The sequence below is a fragment of the Aricia agestis genome, chromosome 12 (genome assembly GCF_905147365.1).
Source record: "Aricia agestis chromosome 12, ilAriAges1.1, whole genome shotgun sequence".
NCBI lineage: Eukaryota > Metazoa > Arthropoda > Insecta > Lepidoptera > Lycaenidae > Aricia > Aricia agestis.
Window position 1 is genome coordinate 10,900,293 of NC_056417.1, and position 24,605 is coordinate 10,924,897.

General features: G+C 35.3%; 1 protein-coding gene across 1 annotated transcript; it reads right to left on the reverse strand.

Annotated features, from left to right (window-relative positions):
• Window positions 1-12,595: 12,595 nt before the first annotated feature.
• LOC121732723 lies at window positions 12,596-16,498 on the reverse strand. The gene is made up of 4 exons (XM_042122677.1): window positions 16,424-16,498; window positions 16,152-16,226; window positions 13,704-13,860; window positions 12,596-12,759 (listed from the first exon to the last, which is right to left on the reverse strand). Exons 1-4 carry the CDS (start codon window positions 16,445-16,447, stop codon window positions 12,596-12,598), a joined length of 420 nt encoding a protein of 139 aa, XP_041978611.1. The 5' UTR covers window positions 16,448-16,498.
• Window positions 16,499-24,605: the final 8,107 nt, after the last annotated feature.

The window sequence follows — 24,605 nt, forward strand, 5'->3', positions numbered from 1 at the left end:
TAACGCAAAAAATCAAACATCGTCCTTCTCTCTTCACACGCACGCCCGTCTTTCATATGCCAGGTGAAAAAGGACGACGCGGAATCATCAATCATCGCCAAGTTAGTTTTTTCTTAGGGTCAATTTATACTAGCGCAAAGTCGAAGCCTGTGGTCGAAGCGCATCGAAGCGAATTATTAAAACCGAACATAACAAATTCAACCTTAACTCCAAAGTCTTAACGCACTTTATTACTTCTAAGAATTGAAAAAGGCGCGCGCATCCGCGCGAATTCGCGTGAATGCTCCCGACCAACGCTGATTGGCCTCGCAGAAGTAATGTATGCGTTTCGCTCTGAAATTAAGGTTGAATTTTCTGTGTTCAGTTTTCGGGTATTCGCTTCCCTTCGCTTCGACTCTGCTCTATTATAAATTGACCCTTAGTAACTCAATAAATATACAACATTTCAAAAATCCGCCAGGTCAGTGTCTCAATGATAGAATTTTAAATATAATGTGTTAAAATATTAACTCAGTTGAATGCACGGTTATGGCAATAAATGAAAAATTCGTGAAAATTAGACGAATCTTTGTGATTTTCTTTCAATTTTTTCTATCGAGAAGATTTTAAGATGTCGTGTTTTCGCTCAGATCAAATTCTTGGAAATATAATGTAGTATCTATGTTTAGGAAATGAAACAATTCGGAGCTTATTTTCAAGTAAGTATAAAAATGAATTATAAAATCGACAATTTTGGGTTAGTCGACCGCTTAAGGTTTGATTGGTGACCTATACAGGGTGTAACAAAAATAAGCGATAATACTTTAGGGTGTGTACGTGTTCCTTGTAGAGAGTTCACTGTGAAAGTCGCAGCGCTGAAAGACCAAAAATTTTTTTCACTTTTGTATGGGGAAACTCGTGATGCTCGGGCCCTTGTCCATACAAAAGTGAACAAAAAATTTCGTCTTTCAGAGCTGCTACTTTCACAGTGAACTCTCTACAAGGAACACGTACACACCCTAAAGTATTATCACTTATTTTTGTTACACCCTGTATAAATGATTTTAGACTCTAGAATCCAGAGGGTGTGGGTTCGATCAAACATTTTCAGATCTTGTAGTGAGTAAGTGCTATCAAGGAAATTGATTGCTAGGCAGTAGACGGACCTACGTCATGTGGTCGGCTTATGTCAATTCAATGTTAGCCGTGATCGGTCGGATGGGTTTGACTTAACGCAACCAAATTACTTAGGTCCGCCATCTGCCTAGTACTACTAGTACATTTGACGGGCACTCCTGCGGTGAAAGAAAATATCGTGAGGAAACTCGCATAATTTGGTTGGTCTTTGATGTTAAATTACTCTATATATAAAATACACAGTCAAAATAGTAGCTTTTAATTTGTAACAAAAACGTTTGATTAGCTCTCTCCGTAATTAAATAAAACGTTGAATGTAAATTACCAAGCCAAAACGCCGTAATAACAAATCAAATTTTTTAAATAAACGTGAAAATGGAGGATTTATTTTATGTTTTTAATTGCGCGGGAATGTCCGAGTTATTCGAGCTGTGACGCGACGGGCGAATGTTTTATTAAAATGGCGGGAAATTGAGTAACGTGGCAACTTTAAACGATTCCGTACACGCTTTAAATCATTGTTAATGGAAGCGATACCTGATTGATGAGACGGCCCGTCACAGGACCCAAAAGATTGTGTCGTATTTTCGCTAATATTGTATAAATATATATATAATATGTATAAATATCCATAATACTTATGGATGTGTTGTCCGAAATAAATGATTATTATTATTATTATTATTATAAAGGAGTGAGCACACTGAAACGGGCCGTGCCGGGGCTCAGCGTGCCGGGGCTCATCGCAAAAATCCGCCTCCATACAATTTGTATGGAAGCGGAAATCCGCTGCGCCCCGACACAGTGTGCGATAAGCGCATCCGCTTCCATACAAATTGTATGGAGGCGGATTTTTGCGATGAGCCCCGGCACGCTGAGCACCGACACGGCCCGTCTCAGTGTGCTCACTCCTTAATTCGACTCAAAATCGTAGCGTGATCGTAACGCGATCGTAGCGTAATCGTAGTGTCTACGTACCTCGTAGCGCAGTCGTAGCGTGTTTGTACTTTGTAGCGTTTCGTAGCTTGTTTGTAGCATAATCGTAGCGAGGTCGTAGCGTAATTGTAGCGTGTTTGTACTACGAGTTTCAGAGAAGTTGATTCATAGTGTCTAAACACACACTAGACTGAATTACGCCGGCGTAATTTACGTGGCCGAAATTACGTTCAGCCGCTTATGTCTGATGCGACACACTATAAATAACGCGAAGAGTCGAAATTTTACGGCGTAATTTCCGTTGCAGAACGGAAAGTTGTGTTATTAATGTTGTCACAATATGTTGTTGGTGTATCTCTAAATAAATAAATAAATAAGCAAGCGATCGCTTGCGACTGAGCGTTTGCACGGTCGATTTTAGTCACCAGCCGCATGCGGCCAATGGCCGCGCGGCAAAAATCGGTTGACTGTCTATTTTGGGGCATGCGGCGTAGTCTAATTGCCATTTAGACAGTCGATTTTCGCCGTGCGGCTATAGTCACCCGTGTAAACCCCACATTATCTCAAACCCAGCAGACAGATCACAGCTAGCATTGAATTGACATAATCCGGTCAAATGATGTAGGTCCGTCTACTGCCTATGAATCAATTCCTTCGACGGTACATAGCGCTGTTATGCTATAGCGTGTTTGCACTTCGTAGCATTTCGTAGCTTGTTTGTAGCATAATCGTAACGTGTTCACTGTTTGGGATTTATAGCACAATCGTAGCGCAATCGTAGCTTGTTCGTAGTGTAGCATGTTTGTATTGTATGCACTTTGGCTACGAAGTGTAGTAATTAGTAAGATTACATTAATGTCAGAGCTTGTTCGGAGTATATAATATTATAACTTAAGAGGATACACCAGGGGCTAGAGAAATGAAAAAAAAGTACGTGTAATATCTATAGCTGTCTCCCTTACCTCAAGCCTATACCGCAGAACGCGATAGAGACAACTGCAGAAAATCAACGATTCGTTGTCCCCTGATTCCTTCTCCAAAACTTAACTGATTTAAGTGCTTTTTTTATTAAAGATTAAAGAAAGGCTTGAGCTGTGTTCCTATGTTTTATTTTTTTTGTATAATCTAGCCAATTCTGTTTTCTGGATTTTTGAACACAGCGGAAAATCTGGCCATTTTTTTGGGTTTTTGAACGTTCATATTTTATTCAATAATTAAATTATGAAAAAAAAAGAAAACATAGGGACATTGTATTAGTGGCCGTAGATATTCAGGAAAAAAATTATAACTCTACTAGCATTATCCAGGGAGGAAACAGGGGACAACGTTTGTATGGAAAAAAGGGCGGTGTGGACTTCTCTTAAGACCTGCCTTATTACCAAAAGTATTAAATATTTTCTGATATTTTATTTACTCGTGTCGCGTCGTCTCTGTCACTTACATAAAGATAGAATGTGACAAGGCTATTCGATACTTATTATACTGAAACAGTCTAGTTTAGCGAAGCACAGTCTACTCTTGTCAGCTAATCGTGCCAGTGCGATGTGAACAAAGGCCCATATAATAGGCGGACAGACTGACAGACGAGCAGTGTCATATTATACGAATACTCGTAGCACGAACGCCTCATTACCATTTTAAGTATTTAAGAGTTTAAGGGCCTATTTCACTACTTTCTGATAAGTGCCAAATAGGCTATCTACCACTTAACATGACAGATGAAGTATGGAGAATCTGTCAAAAAAAGTTGTGAATAGCATATTCGGCACTTTATCAGAAAGTAGTGAAACAGGCCCTGATTGACAGAAGAAGAGAACTTAATGCGTATTCCCTCTTAAAAGGCCGGCAACGCACCTGCAGCTCTTCTGATGTTGCCAGTGTCCATGGGCGACGGTAGTTGCTTTCCATCAGGTGACCCGTTTGCTCGTTTGCCTCCTTATTTCATTACAAAAAACATACTCTATCTGTCATGTTAAGTTGTCTATAGCCTATCTGGCACTTATCAGGAAGTGGTGAAACAGGCCCTAAATAGTTTAAAACATCGTTATAGTCATAAACTTATAATAAACTAGAGATCGCCCAGTGGTCGAAATTCGACCTTAGTTTCAACGACATTGGGACTACTACCTATATTTTGTAAAAAGATATGTCAAGTTATCATATTTTTTTCAACTCTTGTCTTTGGGACTCAGCTGATCTCAGACTGGCCGAGTAAGCATTGTCTAATATTATCTAAGATTCAATAAAAAAAACAATAATCCATTTGTCACCTTGTTGTCAACAGACTTCAACCATAAATAAAAGAGTATAATTCGTATGTATAGGCTTGTCACTCAAAAATCTGTAATTTTTCCTAGTGTGTGTGTTACAGTGTGTGTAATGTTTTATTTGTTAAAAAAATGTATGATAAAAGCATAATTTCAAAATAATATTAGCTCGATGCACTCCTTCACCATATAAACCATAACTGTGCAAAATTTCATTCACCTACGTTTCCCCATTTTTTGTCAAAAGGGATACAAAGTTTTTGGCTCACGTATTAATTTATATTCTCAAAGAAATGGTCTGTCTACGTGTATATTGTATGTCTATTGTATGAGATACTTTGAGTCCCGGGAAAAAATTAAAGGTCCTTTTGGTCGCAGCAAAATACGGTCTTCACACAAAATAAATTACGGTGCAACAAAATCAAAATCAATCAAAATCAAAAATATTTTTATTCGGAGCAATTTTTAGGGTTCCGTACCTCAAAAGGAAAAAACGGAACCCTTATAGGATCACTTTGTTGTCCGTCTGTCCGTCTGTCAAGACCCTTTTTCTCAGGAACGCGTGGAGGTAGGAAGCTGAAATTTATATCAATTACTCAGGTCTACTGTCCCTTGAAGCTGTGAAAAAATCAAACTTCTAAGCCAACGCAATCAAAAGATACAGCCGTTTATGCCGCAAATTTTCGACACTTGCAAGGGAATCAAAACCTACAGGGTGCTTCCCGTGAACTCAGAATCTTGAAATTTGGTACGAAGCAACGTCTTATAGCATAGATAAAGGAAAAATTACGAAAACCATAAATTTTTAGTTACATCACATAATATATTTTTTTTTAATAATTTTAAACTTACTACCCATTTCCTCATAAACGCGTAGAGGTATTAAATTGAAATTCATACCAAATACTCAGGTCTATAATACCTTTAAGCTGTCGGAACCCTCGGTGCGCGAGTCCGACTCGCACTTGGCCGGTTTTTTTACAAAAACTTTACCGTCGTTTGAACGTCGATACTACGGTGCCTACCACCGGTTCGGGAACTAACCCGGCGAGAAGAACCGGCGTAAGAAACTCGCACGGGGCCATCTTTTACTAAAAAGATGGAAAATTACAATTTAAAACATATACAGTACAACACGGTCACATTAACCTGACGCACCACTGGAATGTATATGCAAGCTTCGTAATGACGTCATCACCATGCGTCTAGTTAATTTGACTGTGTTATATATTGTTCTTATTCCTAGTGTTAAAACAATGATTGTCGCTTTTCTTTTTGAAATTATTTAAGTTCTTTCTTACATACAGTACGTTATCCAAGACATATTGAGATGCGACGGTCAGAATATTTATTTCCTTAAACTTTTCTCTTAAGGATTCACACGATGACATCTTATAAATATAACGTATGGCTCGCTTCTGCAGCACGAGTTACAAGAAACATCTGTTTCATATTTCTCTCGAATACAAAGTTGAAAATGTCTAATTAATATGAAATCCGAAAGCCAAATAATTACGGAATATAATGACGAGCTTATAAAATATGGGAGCACTTACTATTTATAAAAAGGATATAAAGGGAGCCGAGAGACAGTAACAAGGAAGCTAATTAGCTCTCTATACTTCCCCATTATGCATGTAGTTTCGAACGAACCTGATTTTCCCATTTCGACCTTATTATTATAGCAGGAAGGTCCATAAGTGCTCCAGCGATGGTGCAGTACGGTCTTTTGACTACTTTGTACGGGCGTTCTTTGTTCTATTCGTTGATTATGTTCTTGCTTATTTTAGAAGCAGACATGTCATTGGATTTTGTTTGTAATGCGTCTTTTCTGTGTGTCTGCTTTGTGTTTAGAAATATTGTTATAAGGAACTGATTCTGTAAATCAAAAATCCCTATGTTATTCATTATCTCATACCTAACAGTGTTTTTTATTAGAATTTCAAGTTGGTTACTCTGTTAAGAATTAACAAGAAAACAAAAACAGTAGTAACAAATACAAAACAATTGAAATTATTAATTATTAAGTCGTCTGTATTAGGAACTAAGGGGCAGTAAGGGGTAAAATAATTTCTCGGTAAAGAATTAAATCGGATCTAAACTAAGTATAGGAACCATAGTCCATAGATAAAATATATATAGTAACTATCTACTTTTATTATAAAATCTTATACATATCTTTAAACGAGCAATTCTTGTATATATATAAATATATAATTGGAATCTCGGAATCGGCTCCAACGATTTTCATGAAATTTAGTATATAGGGGATTTCGGGGGCGATAAATCGATCTAGCTAGGAATCATTTTTAGAAAATGTCATTTTATTCGTGTTTTATCGAATACCGAGCGAAGCTCGGTCAAATAGCTAGTAATTTTTAAAAACTGAAACACCACCATCAACATCTACAACATCTTGATATTACATTTTGTACTTATCCGATGTATTATATTTCTCTATGTTTGTAATAATATTACAAAATCTGAAGTCATACTCTCAATAGTTCCATTTTCAAATACTTCCTTACTCAACACCTGTACTTGTACAATTAGTGGCTGCACTATGAATCTTCCGTTTTCCTGTTGGCGGTCACGAGATGCACTTCATTCGGATTCAGACGGGTATAATCTCGGATAAACGAGGCTATCTATATGCGATCTGAAGAGAGCCGACACAAAAGTATCTTTGCTCAGGTGTCGCGACGCACACCCCTATGCATACACCGAGCTACGAATGAACGTTCCATTTTTAAATCTTTATTATTTTTTATTTTGACAGTTTTTTTTTAAATCTAGATACGAGGTAGAGTGTTTAAGGAAGGTAAAGATAGCAAGTGTACACAATAGGTATAAAGAATTATTTTCACCAATTTGTTTTAAATTAATATGTTAATTTGTGACTTCCTTTATATTTGCTAAGTCTCAAAAAATTATAGTCACATTATTCATCAATACATAGAATAATATTATCATAATAACCAATGATTGTAATAATGAAAAACTCAAAGCAGATATGTTACTACCGCGCGCGTTGTGAAGCTTCAAATACGACCCAATTGGGCCGTCTTTTATTTAGTCTGTCTCTTTTATGTAAATGTTATTTCGAATCTTTTGTTTCACTTATCTGTCAAATTTATGAATATTGTTCGGAAGAGATTTAAGCCGGAAAATAGTATGAACGTAACAGATCTACAGTATAAGTAGAATATCATTGATAATAACATAATATTGTATAATATGCAAAAATATTGTGTTTGTCTCTGCACATGGGTATATTTTATTATTCGTAGGTATGAGTATACTTACTTTAAGTCCCGAACAAATACATGATAATATTTTATCGTGTACAAATGAGCGGTCCAGTGCAAATTGCGATAAACTAATCTAATTCCTGCATAACGAGATAAATCTAGCATGAATAAATCTTAAATTCAAGCATGAAAAATATTTCATTTACAACAAAGTATATAAAAATATTTCTACGAATAAAAAGCACATATAAATGTATCCGAAAACTCCATAAAGCCCAGGTCCCATAAAATCATGGCTGAATGGCGCTCATACATGCTCGGAGGTCGATGAAAGAGCTCTCCCGGGACAAGCGGACCTTTTACCAGTAAATGCCCCGACGTCTGAATACTGGCACGTTGTAAACAAAAGTTTGACTTGCACATATTTTCTGTTTATGTCCGTATTCAAATATAGAATGTGAATCTGAGTTTCTTTTTTTTTTAGTTTTTTGTTAATAATTATTGTTGAACGTAATTAATAATTATATTATATGAATATTATGTTGAAAGTAAAAATAGAACATTCGAGTTTTAAAATGTAATTAAAAATTGAACTACGCTTGATCACAATATAATAATATCTAATTAATTTATTAAGGTCAAGAGGCACGGACCTAGTTAAATAATTAATTTAAGCACCTGCTTCTTCAGAGATTTTTTTACTTCTTCGTGTTACAAGTAATATGTAATTGGTTAAGTGTTGATATTTTCTTTGAATCAACATTTATAGGTATCAAAATATGCTATGGTTTATAGATATTACTAGCGACCCGCCCCGGCGTCGCACGGGTATAAAATATATAGTCACTGAAAAAATGATTAAAATCGATAGCCTATGATCCTTCACGTGGTCTACTTCTTATCTGTGCCAAAGCCAAATAACATAAAAATTGCTCCAGTAGTTCGCCAGATAAGCCCTTTCAAATAATTTCCCCCGTTTTTTCCTTCCTCAATCAAATGGCCTATCTAACACTGAAATAATTTTTCAAATCGGACTAGTAGTTCCTGAGATTAGCGCATTCAAGTTAGCCCTTTCAAATAATTTTCTCCGTTTTTTTCCACATTTTCCTCAATTTATTCGCTCCTATTAGTCTTAGCGTGATAAAATATAGCCTATAGCCTTCCTCGATAAATGGGCTATCTAACACTGAAAGAATCATCAAAATCCGTTGCGTAGTTTTAAAGATTAAAGGGAACAAAGGGACATGAGGGAAAAAAAGCGAGTTTGTTTTATAATAAGTATAGATGTGCAACGCTTAGCATTGCGGTGCATTTTAATGAACGGGCGACTATTATTATAAATTTGAATTTTAATGTGTGTCATATTCACAGTAAATAAAGTTAAGTTTTTAAATGGCTCACAAAATGCATCGTATTACATCGTCAAGTTTCTACGCGAACCCAAAAAAAAACAAACGCGAGGCGTATTTATTCCAACAAAAACTGTAACTCACTGAATAAACTCCATAATCTATTCCATGCACGAACACTATTAAATGCTTAAACTTAAGCATTTTGTTGGGAAAAACCCGTTGAAGCATATTAACCTAACCGGAATTGGGTTAGGCGATGGCCGCTATGCAAATCCAGTTATCTGTTTTCCAACGCTGAGTTAATTCAGTTCTTTCCTTTGGTACGTGTCGCTGCTATTTTGCATTTTGATGAAACATTTAATGTGTGACTGCTTTAATGCAAAGCTGGACGTAAATATAGGTTATATAGGCGTGTATAGCTTAACTAACTCGTTCTAGAGTTTTCTTGCATACAGGTAAAAGGTAACTTGTGTCAGCATATAGTGAGTTTTGATTGGCACCAAAAAGGTGCAGGTTCGATCTTGGGACTGGCGAGTAGGTTGTTAAATGATACATTTTTTAATATCTTAGTTCATTATATTATGAATGAATGAATGAATGAAATAGTTTATTAAATCAAGTTACATAGAAAATATAAGACATAATATTTATATTAAATAATACATTTTCTTATCTCAAGTTCATTATATGGACGCGCTAGGTCTAGAGCATGATAAATAAGACATAATATATAAAATATAATACACGTACTAAAAAGTATATATCATTTGACATATTCAGGCAAAGAAATAAAAGAGGATTTCATTGATTTAATGTTCAATTAATTTTATTGTAGCTACATGATTAATATTACCTCTGCCTGACATCGGCCTGACAATGCTTTCCAACGAATTAAATACACGAACTGGACTGCATAATTTATAAGTTATGGAAATATAAATTCATTGTGTATTTTCACTGGAATTAAAAGGCAAATGAATTCTTTTCAGATTCGGAAACAAAAGTCGATAGCTGCGATTTATGTTTTACGCATTGTAGGTCACTGTTGCTGTATGTGTTGTTTGTAGTGGTCTTTTGTTTTTGTAGTTAAAGGTCATCTGATAACAAAACGAAATGGAAAGAAGCTTGGTAATCACAGTTGGCAATGCTATTTAAAAAAAGCATTTAGTGAAGTTATTCCACACAGAAAGATGACTTTCAATGAAGGAAGAATCGAAAGTTTCGTCACGAGTGCCGCGTCTCGCGACGTAGCGCGGCGCAGGGAGACATTGTGTTGTAATGCTTAAGAGGATACACCAGGGCCTAGAGAAATGAAAAAAAAAATACGTGTAATAGCTGTCTCCCTTACCTCAAGCCTATACCGCAGAACGCGATAGAGACAACTGCAGAAAATCAACGATTCGTTGTCCACTGATTCCTTCTCCAAAACTTAACCGATTTAAATACTTTTTTCATTAAAAATTAAAGAAAGGCTTGAGCTGTGTTCCTATTTTTTATTTTTTTTGTATAATCTAGCCAAATCTGTTTTCTTTATGTTTGAACACAGCGGAAAATCTGGCCATTTTTTGGGTTTTTTGATCGTTCATATCTTATTTAATAATTAAATTATGAAAAAAAGAAAACATAGGGACATTTTGTTAGTGGCCGTAGATATTAAGGAAAAAAAATTATAGCTCTACTAGCATTATCCAGGGAGGAAACAGGGGACAACGTTTGTATGGTAAAAAGGGCGATGTGGACTCCTCTTAACAGCACTCTATGGTTTATTTTTTCGACAGTGCGTCGCGTTTTATCACGACTCAAATGTGAGTTGTGGCTAAACCTCAATTCAGACGAGGAGAGGCGCAGCGCGGCATAAATTTGTATGGATTTGACAGATTTTGATTGCGAGAGACGTCTTGCGAATCTGTCAAATCCATATAAATTTAGAAATGCATCTACGCGCCGCCTTGCGGTCTGAATCAACCCTTACTGTTAAGCTACAGAATATAATTATTTATATATTCTATACTTTCTACAGTAGAAACCAGAGTCCATAAAAACCTAACCAGTGCGAGCCTCTATAAAGTATGTTAAAAATCCTTTCACCCTTACCACGTCTACTGAAAAATTAACAAACATGTCCTGGTTTTCAGCCGGTTTAAATATTCAAAACCTGTTTACTTTATTTTACCCGCAACATAAAAAAGTTGTATTTTTTGTCGCTGCGAGGTGTGCCTTATCTATGTCGGCAATTTTTTAACTCAATTGTGGCCATCAAAATTTTATTCTCATTTTTATGCTGCCATTTTGTCAAGTACTCTGATATACGCTGGTTTTGATTTCCAATGGTGATGAAAATCAAAATGTTACCGTTTCAGAGGGGATCTAAAATGGTCGCTTTGGAGAATCATGATAATTATGAATCATAATATGATTCATTTTTAAAATCGCAAAATGGTCACTCTGCGGGGCTAAAATGGTCACATTTAGCAATTCCTCTCAATCAATTCGGCAAATGAATTGTCAAAACTGTCAAACTGACAAATGTCAAATCAGTACAAAATACAGAAATGAATTGCAAGCAGAGTTGCATTTTGCGATTTAAAAAAATTATTCATATTATGATTCATATCGTGATTCTTCAAAGCGACCATTTTAGCCCTGCTGTAGTCACTCTGCTTGCAATTCATGTCTAGTAATTCGTACTATATAATTTGACATTCGTCAATTTGACAGTTTTGACAATTCATTTGCTGAATCGATTGAGAGGAATTGCTAAATGTGACCATTTTAGCCCATTGCAAAGTGAAGCCTCTGTGTAGCAATACATTGCATGGCATCGTCAACTTCAAGTTGCTATGCAATGTTAAGAGGACAAGAAACAATTGGCTTGACTTGTGCTACCTATCATGCCCGTTGTGCATATTATGTTATCTTACACAAGAAAGTGCACCACCTATCCACAACATGTACTATCAGAGAAGTTGATTTGTAGAGTCCAAACACACCATGCTGAAGTTCCGCGGTGGAAGTTCGACATGATTCCGCCTGCAATGTATTTTAAATTACCGATGACACACCATACCGAAATTCCATCGCGTTATATTGTATGCGTTTGACATTGCTGACGCAATCATGCGGAATTTCCGCCGCGGAACTTCGGCATGGTGTGTTTAGACCATAAACTTAATATACCTAGCGGAATAGAGCAACAATCTCGAACTGTTAAACGAAACAGCCGTGCTGCTGTCATGTATCACACGTCTCTTTTTACCACGCAGTGTTACTGATAATGACATCTCTCTTGCTCAGGCCTTTGTTTCTCTATTCGGCTGGGTATAATAACTTTATGGTTTAGGGTCAATTCAGACCGCAACGTGACGAGGCGAGGCGCGACGCGACGCGACCTAAATTTGTAGCTATGGATTTGACAGATGTCGTCAGCGTGAGACGTCTTGCGAATCTGTCAAATCCATACTAATTTTGAAATGCATCTACGCTTCGCGTTGCGGTCTGAATCAACCCTTAGACACATAGTCTACCTATGTGTCTAAGGGTTGGCGGATCTATGTAATTTGGTCGCGTTGTGTCAAGCCAGCCGACATTGAATTTACATAATTCGAACAAATGACGTAGGTTCGTCAATTGCCTAGAATCATTTTCTTCGATAGTACTAATTAGATGTTGTTTCCTATATAACGTTGTTAAACTGCAGCGCGGTGACGGTGTAGGTGGTGAAGAACATGATGATCTTAGGTATGAGTGCCATGTCGATGTTGATGGAGCCCGACGCCTGGATCTTGACGGGCTGGACCAGCTGCAGGAAGCGACGGGTGGACTTGAGGTTCACGTCATCTGTAAGATAAAAAAAGTACATGTGGCACTCGGGGACTGCCGCGGTAAAGAAACATGGCTCTCCTACCTAAACTTATGCAAATTTAGGTAGGAGAGCCATGTTTCGGCACGAATGGTTGGCTCGACCGGAGAAATACCACGGGCTCACAGAAAACCGGCGTGAAACAGCGCTTGCGTTGTGTTTCGCCGAGTGAGTGAGTTTACCGGAGGCCAAACCCCCAACCCTATTCCCTTCCCTACACTTCCCTATTCCCTTCCTTACCCTCCCCTATCCTATTACCCTATTCCCTCTTAATAGGCCAGCATCGCACCTGCATCTCTTCTGATGTTGCGAGTGTCCATGGGCGACGGAAGATGCTTTCCATCAGGTGACCCGTTTGCTCGTTTGCCCCCTTATTGCTTTAAAAAAATATAATTCGCATACGTGATACGTCTAGTCGCATGCACACAATCACCGTGCCGAAGTTTGGCAACGCCGTACCGACCGCCACAGCTTTGCCGCTGTTGCGGTCGGAGTGGGTGGTGTGGTTTTTTTGCGTTATAGAATTTCTGGATTCTCGCCGCGCTCAAAGCCCAAAGCTATGCAATAGCTAATTATCTTATATATAAAATTCTCGTGTCACAATGTTAGGCCGCGTACTCCTCCGAAACGGCTTTACTGATTTTAACCTATATGCATATTCAGTGGGTCTGAGAATCGGCTACTGGGTACTTTTTATATTGATAAGTGCATTTGTTGAATAAATAATAGTAAATTATTACAACTCGAGACTGACGGTGACCATTGTTTGTGCGACGGGATAGCGATGGACGTTGCCATGGTGACATACTTATTTAGTCACTTCAATAAAACAATACGGGCGAAATACTTCATAGCAAAGAAACGTTTGCCGGGACAGCTAGTAATTATTATATTAAAATGTTGATAAAGTTTTTGAACAAACCAAGCGGCAACGTGATGAGACGGTGTGCGATGTGCCGTCGCAGGCTGTCGACGCTGTTCTCCGTCGCCTGCGCCATACTCGACAGCTGGTAGAGCGGGACGAAGTAGTATGTGAACTTCATACACGTTAGCACGACGATGGATACTGACGGACGTAGCTGAAAACAACCATTTTATAAAACCATCTAAGGGTCTATACAGACGGATCGCATTTCTACTGAAATCTAACCGCAAACAATCCATATTTTACCATCAGTCAAAGTATGAAATCCTTTCTATTTCTGTTAGCTACCAATTTCAAGATTTTTTGCAAATAAAAATGTTTTTCGTCTTATCAAAATGAAGCTACTCACATAAAATTAGCTTGATAGTAATAAAAAAAATGTTGTTCTAGGGCTCCCGTACCATAACGTTTACGGGGTCAGCTACTATTTTTATTTTTTAGCTACTATTATTTTGGGTGAATTTCCCAAACGGCTTTTTTTTGTCTTCGTTGAATTTACTATTAAAAAAGGGAATATTGTTGTAAATTATTTGTTTAACTATTCAATGGGTAGCTATAAGATTGTGGCAAAAATATAATATGCCTAGGACTATTACAAAGGTAGAAATAAATAACTTAAAGATCTATTTTTATCAAATCGGTGCTGTTCCTCTACTTTTTTTACAAACAAAAACGCTTACATACTCGAAAATATGAATAATTTAAGGGTATCAATCAATTCTCAATCAATTCTCAATCAATCAATCAATCAATCAATTTCTTTATTTGCAAAATGTGAGTTAGTACTTAAAGATGTTAGTAGATTTCACAATGGTATCATCACATTTGCCCAACTGGGCATGCAAATGTTTAGCTTATAAACTACAATATAATAATATGAAATATTACTATTCTTACAAATTAACAAAGTATAAAATATTATATATTCCAAATGTGTTAATTAAAAGAGGCTAATTTGCGCTGTATGGATATCTTATTTAAATATTACCAATATAACTTATATTATTTCGTAGAATGTTAGTTAATCTATTATTATATACCATATTTTATTATATAATTAACGATTACAGTTACTTAGAGGCACAAATGTACTTGTCCTGAGAATTTTCCTCATATCGCTGGATAAAAGAAATTTGAGCATTACTTTTCATCGACGAGTCGGACAGTCTCCCCAACCCAATTTTAATTTACTCCTTAGTGTGTGCTTCCACGCAGTCAAGACAGATTTGCGTCAAACCGCTGCATATTCGTGTCAACAATATAAGTATGCCATTAAAATGCTCTCGGACAATTATTTTATAATATCGGTGATTGAATTTTTTTAATGTAATTAATAGTTTTAAAATTGTTGTTGGGTCTAATGAATGTATTAAGTGATTAAGCTTCATTATCTGTAACCAAATTTATCTTAGATATAATACATTTTTTATAATTTCCTAAAAACTGCGTTTTTTCTCACGTCGCTGCTCTCATATCGATGTAATCGGTGGTCATTTTAACCACCGATATGATAATTTACACCGAAATTATAAGAAAAAACGAATCGGTGTCTTAAATCTAATATCGGTGTTTGGAATCATGACCAACGCACAGTTTTGTCACATCGGTGGATTGCTTTATCATATCGGTTGATAATTTTACCATATCGGTGAATTGTTTTATCATATCGGTTGATCTAGATAACACTAGATTCGTTAAGTATACAAAGAAATTACAAATGCGCATGATTGTAAAAATGAATGGATGTAAGGATGTATGGGCCATTTAAAGTTTTTACTTTATTTTTCTTTTCACATCTAGTTCATTATAATAAAGACAACGATGATAAATTTTATTATTTTTTTAATTCTATATCCCTACATCAAATGACTGGATTTCCCAAACCGCTTTTTAGCGCGGCAAGGCTGAAAACTATCTTATTTTTTCAAGATATCGTTTTCATTTTTGATTTTAAAAGTAAAACATAACGCTTATAATTTGGGCCTATCTTTATTTTTGAAAAATAATTATTATTTTCCAAGAAAATAAACATAAATAGTCGATTTCCAATTTTGGTGGCTTGTCGCCGAACTATTTTACTCAATATCTAGACCGATTAACAGAAAACTTGATACTGGATTAGATTTTTATTTTTATGTAGTCGTTTTGTATAGTTGACTCTTCATAATATTATATCAATTTTACTGTGCTAACTTCTGTAGTTGAGTTTTTATGACACAGTTTAGGTCTGTCGCGGAGAAGAGTCCCACATACCCCAGTAGCCCTCCCCAGACTGCCGGGGATGTGTAAACGCTTTTCCCCAACGCAAAAAAAGGTGATTAGGAATCAGGAAAAAGTATGTGTGGACAGCGCCTGATTAGTGAAAGTCCTTTAATGTCTCCTAATCACTAATCACCTGCACTCGCACATAATCAAAGCAAATACAGGCCCTTCTATTTAAATTACCTTGACACCAGTGAAGGTTATGCCGTACACAACAATAACGAAATATATGGTTACTGTAGCCAGCATCACAGTGAACTGAAATAAAAACGTTTTGATATATTCTATTACTTTTAAAACATGCTGCTGAGTGGGTTTACTTGGATATGAAGATACTTTGAGTTCTAGGAAATGACGTAGAGTAGGTTTTTTTAGTACATATCGCCCGATATGTATGTATTTACGAAAGCAAAATAGCAAGACAAAAGAATTTTAAAATTAAATAAATAACTCACCAATAGAGCAAATATCGAATTCATTAGTCGAAAACACTCCTTGATGTTCTTATAAATAATACTGCATTCTTTAAGATTCTCCGCACTGCATTCAACAAAATTATTTTCGCCTACACTAATCAAAGCCACAACGACGCTCTCCTTTTTCAGTTTCCTCGCAACACATTTAGTTAGCTCAGATAGAGTAAAAAGTAGCGCATATATGACTACATACTCTAAAATATACCGAACACTGAACACAATGCTGCATAAGGAGAAGATGAAGAAAACATACGGTACTTTAATATTGTTACTCTCCTCGATGAATGCGGTGTAACATATTATACATGGAAACATGAAAATTAACGCTAAAGCGAAAATAATGCGAGGGAGTTTCTTCTTAATTCTTCTCTGGTACACATCGTCCTTTTTCAGCCTATCATTGTTCTGTTCTATCAGCATTAGAAGATGATAGAAGTCCTGGGATTTGTACCAAGCGAGAAACATTATTATGAAGGAGTTGCTCAAATTCAGATAGAAGAAGATAACATTCGTATTGCGTTTGTCGGACATGAAACGGTAATAAGTGTATACGTAAGCAAAGATCATTATCACTTCGACAGAGAATCTGAGATATACGAGTTTACGATGTTTTCTAGTACTCAACCTATTCCTGAATATACAAAGAATGTTCTCTAAAAGGATCAGCATTTTTATTATTCTATTCGCCATGGCAAGGCTCTATACGCGTTTGCAAGTGTTTTCAATAACATGAATGTATAAAGTAATTTTCATTTAGTTGATGGCTTGTATGAGAAATGGAGTGTTTTTAATTTAGAAATGTAATTTATTAGTATTTCTTTAAAAGATAACACAATGTACATTTTTTATCTTTTCTTTTGACATTAATTTCTAGATTAAGGCCATTCCCTGAGCAAACGACCTTGACCATACATTTGCCGCGTTGCCGAGATCGCGCCAAAAGCCAAAACACAGAAATAGGAAATGTAGTGTGCTGTATTTTTATTATATTTTGTAGCTTTCAAATTATGAGTTAACTAGCGGCCCCGGCTTCGCATCGCGTATAATAAAATATATAGCTACTGACAAAATTATTAAAATCGATTCAGCAGTTTTGACTAATATTAATAATTATTACTAACTTTGGCCGGCATTGGTCGGTACCGCCGCAAAAGCTACGTTTTTTAAATCTGTAATAATATATTCGAAAATATTCATTTAAATCTTAAGCTGTAAAGGGCCATATAGGTCTACATTAAATCAACAATGCATTTAAGTTATTTAATTGGATAAGGATTGATGCTCTATTTATTAAAATTGCTTCGAAAGTTAACCATTATTTGTCGTAAAAAGTAAATGACAAAAAAATGTTATTGTGGGATATCCATAAGAGATCGACATACACCATCGCTGAGTTTTCTGTAGACCTTTTAAATGTGTACAATACTTGGTACATTATTTTGATAAATCGCGTAGGGTTCAGCCTGCGTTTGCAATGTACCTAAGCGGAAAAAATAATAATTAAGTATTTACGACACCACATTAGAAACCCCAACAATAACATACTAATATTATCTGAGAAGTTTGTTTGTTTTGTGGGATGATATGTGGCGCTAAAGGAAGATCTTCCGACCGAGCGAGGTGGTATGCTCGGTCAGGCTTAACGCGCGCGATGCGCTAATCTCAGGAACTACTGGTCCGATTTAAATCTATACTTACAATATAAAGCGGAGAAGTTTGTCTGTTTGAACGTGCTAATCTCAGGAACTACTGGTTAGTAATATTATATTAATAAAATAGGTAAATTTTACTCTTAATTTACATGACTATTAATATATCAATATACAAAAAATCTGCTTGTTAGGGTTCCGCTTTAGGGTTCAGTAGTTAACCAAGTTTAGTTGATTACAGAATCCTATAACGGAACCCTAACGAGCAGATTTTTTGTATATTGATAGATTAATAGTCATATAATTTAAGAGTAATATTGTCCTACAAATAGAACAATGCATATTTTAGGACCATCAAGTCAAAGTATGAAATCCTTTCTATTTCTGTTAGCTACCAATTTCAAGATTTTTTTCAAATAAAAATGTTGTTCGTCTTATCAAAATGAAGCTACTCACAAAAATTTTGCTTGATTGTAATAAAAAAATGTTGTTCTAGGGCTCCCGTACCATAACGTTTACCGGGTCAGCTACTATTTTTATTTTTTAGTTACTATTTTTTGTATTACACAAGGGGTCGCCTGATTGGAAGCAATTACCGTCGTCCATGGACACTCGCAATATTAGAAGAACTGCCGTTGCCGGCCTGTTAAGTGGGAATTCTTGAAGGTTTGCAGGTCGTATTGGTCCGGAAAATACTGCTGATATATTATCACCATAGTGTGAAGCGATCACAAGATACTCTTACGGCCTAAATTTAAGCTTTAAAGTATCTTACAAGCTTAAATGGGGCTTAATTAAATCATTAACAGTGTCTGCAGGTTGACATTACTCTTTTAATAGAGACGGATATTTTTTTTATTTAAATGTTTTATTTTTTTATTTTATGCAGTACTTACTTCCAATAAAATATTATAATTTTCATGAAATGTTGTAAATTGCCTGTTATTTTGGACCATGCAAGACTTATACCTTAACGTAGCAACATAGCTACGAGCTACGTAGAGAGCTACGCTCCGTAGCAACGTACTACGTAAGGAGCTACGTCGTAGGCTCGTAGCCATGCTACGTTCAAACTTAGCTTTTTAAATTACCTTGACACCAGTGAAGGTTATGCCGTACACAACAATAACGAAATATATGGTCACTGTAGCCAGCATCACAGTGAACTGAAATAAAAACGTTTTGATATATTCTATTACTTTTGAAACATGCTGCTGAGTGGGTTTACTTGGATATGAAGATACTTTGAGTTCCAGGAAATGACGTAGAGTAGGTTTTTTTTGTTAGTACATATCGCCCGATATGTACGACAAAAGAATTAAAATTAAATAAAAAAAAAAATAACTTACCAATAGAGCAAATATCGAATTCATTAGTCGAAAACACTCCTTGATGTTCTTATAAATAATACTGCATTCTTTAAGATTCTCCGCACTGCTTTCAACAAAATTATTTTCGCCTATACTAATCAAAGCCACAACGACGCTCTCCTTTTTCAGTTTCCTCGCAACACATTTAGTTAGCTCAGATAGAGTAAAAAGTAGCGCATATATGACTACATACTCTAAAATATACCGAACATTGAAAACAATGCTGCATATGGAGAAGATCAAGGTAATGTACGGTATTTTGTTATCCCTCTCGGTGAATTGGGCGTAATATATTATACATGGAAACATGAAAATTAACGCTAAAGCGAAAATAATGCGAGGTAATTTCTTCTTAATTCTTCTCTGGTACACATCGTCCTTTTTCAGCCTAGCATCGCTCTGTTCTATCAGCACTAGAAGATGACGGAAGTCCTGGGATTTGTACCAAGCGAGAAACATTATTATGAAGGAGTTGCCTAAATTTAGATAGTAGAAGATCAAATGCGAAATATGCTTGACGGACATAAATCGGAAATAGGTGTAGATGTAAGCAAAGATCATTATCACTTCGACAGAAAATCTGAGATATACGAATATACGATATTTTCTAGTACTCAACGTATTCCTGAATATACAAAAAATGTTCTCTAAAAGGATCAGCATTTTTATTATTCTATTCGCCATGGCAAGGCTCTATACGCGTTTGCAAGTGTCGTCAATAACATGAATGTATAAAGTAATTTTCATTTAGTTGATGGCTTGTATGAGAAATGGAGTGTTTTTAATTTAGAAATGTAATTTATTCATATTTCTTTAAAAGAAAATACAATGTATGTTTCTTATGTTTGCTTTTGATATTTAATTTATAGATTCAATTGAGTTTACAATTTAATTTATCTAATATCAATCAGATAGATCGATACCTTGATCTGATGAACCAATTTTAATGAAATTTGGTATGTTTTTCTTTGACGGGAAAATAGAGATTTGTTGTGGATATTTAAACAGTGCTTGCGCGATCAACAATTATCAGGACGAAAAAAGTTGTAAGCAACATCTAGTTGTTGTCATTGTAAATTGTTGCTTGCAATTTCTTTCTCCGACAAAACCTAAACTTGTTTTAGAAACTACAAAATGATTGGACCTAAAAACTTAACCTTACTTAATATAAAGTGCTTCGTTTTAATTATAATTTGTGTTGCACCAAAATTTTAATTGGTAGATCAGTTCTGTGGAAACCACTTTTCATTTCGTGCTACATATTTAGCGTGATACACGGAAACACGGTATACACCTGAAAATAATACAATTGTTGTGGTCGCAGCTTTGGTTTTTATTAAAAATGTGCTATAATATTTCAAAGCTGTTTTTCTGCGGTGTATATTTGCAATTTCGGAACCAAAAATATTGTTAAAACTTTAGAAAACAGACGAATGCATACACAATACACATATGATGCATTAATTTGCAGTGATTAAAAATGAAGGAATAAAATCGTCGCAAAATTAAGAATTCATACGAAAAAAGAACGCCCATTGTCCGTCGTCCTGGCAAGTGTGATTATGATAAATTATTCCTCTTTGAATAAATATAAGTCGCTAAATACATTAAAAATTCATAGCTTGCACGGAAGTTGTTAATATGTAGAGTATAATCATAATATTATTATTTGTATTGCTTTATAGGGTTAAGTAATTATATTTATGAATATAATTAACTAGTTGTTACTCGCAACTATGTGTGGTAATCATTTATAGCGAGAAAAACTTTTTGTTTGATTGTAATATACAAAATATAAAAGTTTCTCCAGACTAAAATATTATAAATTGGGTAGCTTTAGTGTCATCGCAGACTTACAATTTAAAGTTGGCCGACTATCGTACAAACCACAGAAATAGATCAAGATAGAAGCGCCATGCCGCTCCAATTTGTATGAACACGAGCGTATGGCGCTTCTATCTTGATCTATTTCTGTGGTTTTTACGATAGTCGGCCAACTTTAAATTGTAAGTCTGCGGGGACCCTTAATGTTACAAGGAAGCATTTAACAGAAAAAATCATTTTCACTTTTAAATAATAATAATAGTGGCGGGGCAAGACCTAAATTTTATGTGGGCAAGATGTATCTTGCGAGGTCCCCTAAAATTAATTTTGCGAGGCCCCCTGATGGATGACGCAAGAGGATGGATTTGTTGAGAGAAGAAAATTTATTGATACTCAAACTTTTATTTACAAAGCTTTTTATTTATTAATAAGTATATGAGTATCTTAACTCGTAAATCCTAATAAAAAATCTCGTGATCCAAGGGACGCGGGGCCCCTTAGACAGCGAGGCCGTAGGCGGTCGCCCACACCGCCCACGCCTTACGCCGTCTCTGATAGTGTGTATGTAACAATCTAACAGAGATGGAAAGGAAAATACTTTAATTGTTCAGCCAACATTTTTGTCACTACTATTTGAGATAGTGTAGAGTCGACGCCATTCAAAATATCTGACTTTGCAGAGTTAACAGCTAGTCGCCCTGGTTTTGGACAAGGATAAATGTGCTAAAAACCGATTTCTCTGATTTTAGCTAAAAGCCATAACAACTTAATCGGTTGCAGTGTAATAAAACACCAAATGCGTATCAATTATGAGGGTGAAAAGGTGCCATTAAAGGATTTATGTGACGCTCATAAAAATAATATCTATACGCCTATATACACATGCTAACATAAAAAGGCTATGTTTGTAGCTAGGTTTTCGCAATATTTTATTGGTTATTATTTCATTGGTTACGCATATTAATGTAAACTTAAAAAAAATAACATTAAAGATTAATGCAAATCTGTGAACATTTTCATTTATAGATGGAGTGATCAAGATTATTCTTAACAACAAAATAACTATTACCCTTTGATTTTATTTTAATCTTGAATTTTCAAATGTTTAAAAGAAAATAATCATTCTTAGTCCATTGAAATGTTATATTTGATTTGCATTTATTAGAGGATGAAATTTTATTTTTGGGATATGTTGGGGGGGTCAATAGAAGCTTAACCTCAAGTTTGTGGGGTCGACACCCTTGTCGACACGGCCGCCATCTTGAAAAAAGGGGTCACAACACTATTTTGGCGATATCTCGGAAACTATACGTCTCACAAAATTTTTGTAAGAACATAATTTATTGCAAATTATTTTGCCTACAAATATGTTTATATCACTTTTTACTCTAAATTAAAAAATTTAAAAGTTATAAGCAAAAAAGTGAGACTTTTTTTTTAAAAGGGTTAATATCGCTCTTTAACTTTGTTTAATACATTTTACAAAAAATTACCTTAGACCAACCTTGTAGATGATCGTTTGAGAAAAAGATCCCCCAATCTGATGAAATTAATTTTCTGCAAATACAAAGGCAACTGTGGGAGCATGTGTGGCTGCTGAAAAGCAGACCTGATTAAACATTGTACGTAGATATTGAAAAAAAAAACTATTAAGTGCTTGTCAATATACTGTAAATCTAGGTCTCATGTCAGTGTAATCAACACCTAAGGGCTCCACATTCGATTTATGTCAAACCCATAAAACTAAATTGAAGGGCTCATAAAGCAAAAATGAAACGTGTTCAGATAATAAGCGAGAGGTCACCATTTTTATTCCCTTCTGGCGCGTCGGGGCCTGGGTTATTGCGAGTAATGAGCTCTTACTAAGGTGGATTCTGTTTGTGATCATAGATAATTGGATAGAGGTATTAGAAATAGATGAGTGATTTATGCCTAATAAAGAAAGCGAGAGAGTCGCTGATAATATGTCGAAAAGTTCAAATGAATAAAGTAATGGACGATAATACTTTTATGAGTATGTTAAAGACAAACTTATGTATTCTAATGAAGTGAAAGAAACATTTTGCCACACTTTTATTCCTCAATGTAACTATATAATTTGTTTTATCTATATTGCTCAGTTTATTTTACGTAGCAAAATAATATTATTATATATCGACACAGCGAATGATGAGTGTAAAGTTTTTCTGTGTTTAATTTGATTTTATTTTATGGACACTGACGACCGCACTCAGAGACATTTAATCATGATTTAAATGAAGAGTTTGACAGATAATGTATGCGGCTTATGTCAAAATCTTTATTTAATTATAACTATATAGCCTACTGGGCAATTCCATATGTGACTGACTCTACATTTGATACGACTTGCGTTTTATTTTGTCATATATTATGGTTACTATCATGTTGTTAGTATCAATTTTAAGATGGCTTTGTAGCAGATAAAACAAGTTAACTTATGTAGAAAAAATGGTATACACTGTTGTTTTCAAATAGCATTTATTTAGTCAAACATAAACGTGACCGACACTACATGCAAAAGGAAGTCGTTTCTGAGAGTGTTTGTAAACACCAATAATCTTCCTCTCTGTGTGCTAAATAACTCTACTTTTTATTTTTATCGAAAGTGCATGAAACAAACTATTATAAAATGGTTACCTATAACCTGTAAGTTATTTAAACAACTATTTATTAGCAAAATAAATTGTGACCGACACTACAGCCCAAAACGTGACCGACACTACACTCACTTTGTGCAGGTAAAAGTCGGTAGTTTTACATTAAACTTTAAAATTTATGTATCTCAGCACGTACAGTACGAACTCTAAATGTATATAAAAGCTAATCAGTAGATAATTAGTTAATTCATTAAAATGCTTTTTTTGAACTTAAACGTCACAAAAACAAAATCACTAATAATTAGTCAAAAAATAACTCAACACGAAATCTTCTCAAAAACTATTAACATAATAACCCAAAAAGCAGCGATAGGCAGACTTTCGTAATTTTTTAAGCTAAAAATTTTCCATTATACGAGCCCTATAGAGGTAAGAACGACCAGACACTATGGAGTTTCGGTCGCTATTACTTTAGAAGGTTTCCAGTTCTGCAGGTCTATCTTACGTTCAATAAAGTTTAAAAATCAATAATTTTATCTTATTTTCTTGCGATATCTGTAATAATCTCATATCCTACTGCCAGATTTTTGTGACAATTACTTCCCATTTCCAGACATCGCAAAATTTTGGATTTTATTTGACTTTGAGGTGGTCTGACAGGTTCTTAAAATAACAATTTACCTTTCTGTTTCTCTCTCTG

Bases quoted from the DNA above. Each gene is read 5' to 3' on its own strand.
- LOC121732723 (XM_042122677.1), bottom strand. From the start codon at position 16,447: ATGAATTCGATATTTGCTCTATTG. The intron at 16,227-16,423 runs GTGAGTTATTTA...TTTTTATTTCAG, and splicing joins ATTCGATATTTGCTCTATTG to TTCACTGTGATGCTGGCTAC. The intron at 12,760-13,703 runs GTTTGTTCAAAA...TTTATCTTACAG, and splicing joins TCTCATCACGTTGCCGCTTG to ATGACGTGAACCTCAAGTCC.